The 3,301-nt window shown below is 39.4% G+C and overlaps 1 protein-coding gene across 1 annotated transcript; it reads right to left on the minus strand.

The window, feature by feature from the left end:
• Positions 1-845: 845 nt before the first annotated feature.
• Positions 846-2,077, minus strand: LOC113296113 (MATH domain and coiled-coil domain-containing protein At3g58210-like). The gene is made up of 3 exons (XM_026544640.1): positions 2,073-2,077; positions 1,775-1,923; positions 846-1,681 (listed from the first exon to the last, which is right to left on the minus strand). The coding sequence occupies exons 1-3, from the start codon at positions 2,075-2,077 to the stop codon at positions 846-848; spliced, it is 990 nt and encodes a 329-aa protein (XP_026400425.1).
• Between the last annotated feature and the right edge of the window lie 1,224 nt (positions 2,078-3,301).

Raw genomic sequence — 3,301 nt, forward strand, 5'->3', positions numbered from 1 at the left:
CTTGACATGCATAATGAATATGAGCCGTTTTCCATCACCGGGAATAATGAGGTTTTAATGTGGGTAAATAAAAGGGGTATTTGTTGTTATGACAAGAAAACTAAATCTCTAAAACAACTTGTAGAGGATGATTTCAGACTGGGTTATTGTCAGGGAATCCCACATATGAACTGTCCTCTTTCAATTAAGTCTCTTGGCGAGAAGTTGAAGAGCAGAAAAAATCAACACAAGAAGAAATAAAGTACCCGGAATGAATTCTCCTGAGGTGTACCTATTTCTTTTGTTGTCGTATATTTCTATGCTTCTTCTGTGTAACACTCTAGGGGGACATCATAGAGTTGGTAACCCTTTTTGTTCCCTTAAGAACGATTTATGGGGTTTTATGCTCCTCCAGGATATATCTTTACACTTTAGAATGCACCTGGTTAATTTGCTTGCGTGCTTATCATGCAGTTATATGACTCAATTTTCTATAACTAATTATATGTTTGCCAAGGAAACTAGAGACTGCTCTTTGAAGACTGTATTAGTACTAGTTGATGGTTATTGGTATTCTAGAGAGTTGGGTCTTGGAATTGCAGTATTGAGCACATTTTACAAGACTTGAACATCAAAAAAGGAAGTGTAATAAACACTGTCACTGTAGGGGAAGATCACATATCATCTTACACAGCTGTTAAAAAAACCTACATTTACTGAAGTTCTATGCTCAATGAGGTTTATATTCAGGGTTGTCAGGGAAGTTCTATGCTTTGGTGGGCGATGTGCATGGCCAGAGCAGTTGCCGGTCGAACCTTTCAGTAGAAGACTTGGATAGCCTTCAGTACTAGGCAAAGTTGTACTTTTTAGAACAATCCATCTAGTAGTAAATCTTCACCTATTTCCAGATAGGTTTCCGTATCTGATTTGGAGAGTAACCCAGAAATTTTCTCACGCACGTCATCCTTCAACGCAATCAACTGAACCTCTACCTTTGTCATCACATTCCTGAGTACCCTCATCTTTGATTTTGTTGCACGTAAATGCTGACCATGCTCCAGCAGTTCCGTCTTAACATTCTCATTCTGCATCTGACACATCCCTTTTTTCACATGTTCAAATCGTTCCCGCAGCCATCCAATGTTAAATTCAAATTTCTCAGCCATTGTTATCATATCTTCCCATCTATCGATCATTTCAGATGATAAATCTACATAATGGCATTTATGCATATCTGTGATAGAACACATCAAGTCTTTGACCACAATTACTAGGATTGGATAGGAAGCGATTGGCATTACCTTGGCAGATGGAATATGACCATATTTCAACCATATTTGCCTATATAGCGGCGCCTGTGTTTTCAGAATACAAAACCCTCCGACATCTTCAAATTCCTCTTCCTTGCCGAAACCGACTTTGTTGTTATGTCTCCCTTCACCGAAGGGTTGTCCTGCTCCTGGATACTCAGGACTACTTTGTTTCTCATTTTCTGTATGTGCAACCTTGTTCAGGTCGCTTTCGTTCACACTGTCATAAGCATCTTTTGAGTCCTCATCCATCCTACAAGTAACCTCAACCTCAATGATACAAGTATCATTCACGATATATCCCTTGTCAGGGTCGTGCAGTTCACTGAGAGGCATGAACTTTCGCCAACCCCAGCCAGAATGTTTTATATCAGGGAATCTTTTTGTTGCTTCTGCAGCATTCAACGATTAGTAATTAGATGAAGTCTGTGAATTAACTACAAAAAGAACTAATCAATGGTAGCGTAAGATAATCAAGATTTTACCCTTTTCCACTGTGTTATTGGAATCAGTTTGACTGGTAACCGCAAAAGTATACTCCGTGTCCACCGATTTTGTCAAGTCGATGGGGCATAGGAACAACGATAAGTGATCATACACTTCCTTGTTTCCCTTCGGGTCAATCAGTGCTTTCCTATTTGTGAAAATTATTTAATCAAAAACGTACGAAAGAAATGGGTTAATAAGCGGTTTCAAAGTAAAGAGCAATGGAACGCCAATAACGCATTTACAGTTTGCAGACGATACGATTGTGTTTCTTGATGCAAATCCTGCACAGTTTACGGCATTAAAGCAAATCCTAATTGAGCTGCAACAAATTACTGGATTGAATATTAATTTGGAAAAGTCTTCAGTTATTGGAGTAGGAGATGCTGCCAGTAATTGCGAAGAATGTGCTCGCGTACTGGGGTGTGAAGTTGGAAGTCTTCCAATCACTTATTTAGGACTTCCTATTGGTAGTTCTTCAAGAAGGATAAGTATTTGGGATCCGGTTATTGATAGGCTAAAGAAAAGGCTAGCGCCATGGAAACAGCAATACTTATCGAAAGGAGGGAGGTTGATCCTTCTTAAGAGTGTTTTAAGCTCGATGCCAATATATTATCTCTCTTTATTTGCAATTCCAGCATCAGTAGCAAATACATTGGAAAAAATCATGTTTCTTTGGGGAGACTCTGAAAATGGAAAGAAGATGCATTGGGTCTTATGGCGAAAGGTGTGCAGGTCAAAAAAAAAAAGAAGGTGGTTTAGGGGTTAAATCTGTAAGATTAATGAACCAAGCCCTGTTAACTAAGTGGCTTTGGAGATATGGAAAAGAGAAATCTAGTCTATGGCGCAAAATCATCCAAGAGAAGTGCGGAGGTGATGAAGAGGCATGGACTGCTCCACAGACAAACCAGACTCAAGGGTGTGGGTTATGGAAAAATATTCTTAAGCAATCAAATTTTTTGAAAAGTGGGACTAAGCAAATTGTATCGAGTGGTAAGAATGTTCGTTTTTGGGAAGATAGTTGGAAAACAGCACAACCCTTGAAGGAGCTCTATCCTAAAATTTGGAGAAAGTCGAGCAAGAAAGGAAGAGTGATACACATAATGGTGAACAGAAATGGGTTGCAAACTCCATCATGGGATTTAGGCTTTAAATCGGGTTTCAGAGAAGAAAATATAAGTGATGTTGCTGCGCTCATTGAAACTATTGGGGATCCTAGCAATTTAGGAACAAAAGAAGATACAAGGTGATGGACTCCGGGTAAAAATGGAGAATTCTCAGTTTCTTCTTGTTACGAAATGATTGATGGACAACAACAGTTATGAGGACAAGCTCAAGCCCAAGCTCAAGCAAGACAACGCAGAATGCCGTCGAATTACATTTGGAATTCGACCATCCCAACGAAAGTGCCATTTCTAGTTTGGGATGAAGCAATGAATGGATTACCAACTATTGATCGTTTACGTCGAAGAGGGATGGCAATCACAAACATTAACTGCTGTCTGTGTCATCAAGAACACGAATCA

This window comes from Papaver somniferum, chromosome 1 (genome assembly GCF_003573695.1).
Source record: "Papaver somniferum cultivar HN1 chromosome 1, ASM357369v1, whole genome shotgun sequence".
NCBI lineage: Eukaryota > Viridiplantae > Streptophyta > Magnoliopsida > Ranunculales > Papaveraceae > Papaver > Papaver somniferum.

Excerpts from the sequence above, each read along its gene's own strand:
- LOC113296113 (XM_026544640.1), bottom strand. Across the intron at positions 1,682-1,774 it reads CAATAACACAGTGGAAAAGG|AAGCAACAAAAAGATTCCCT; the intron begins GTAAAATCTTGA and ends TGAATGCTGCAG.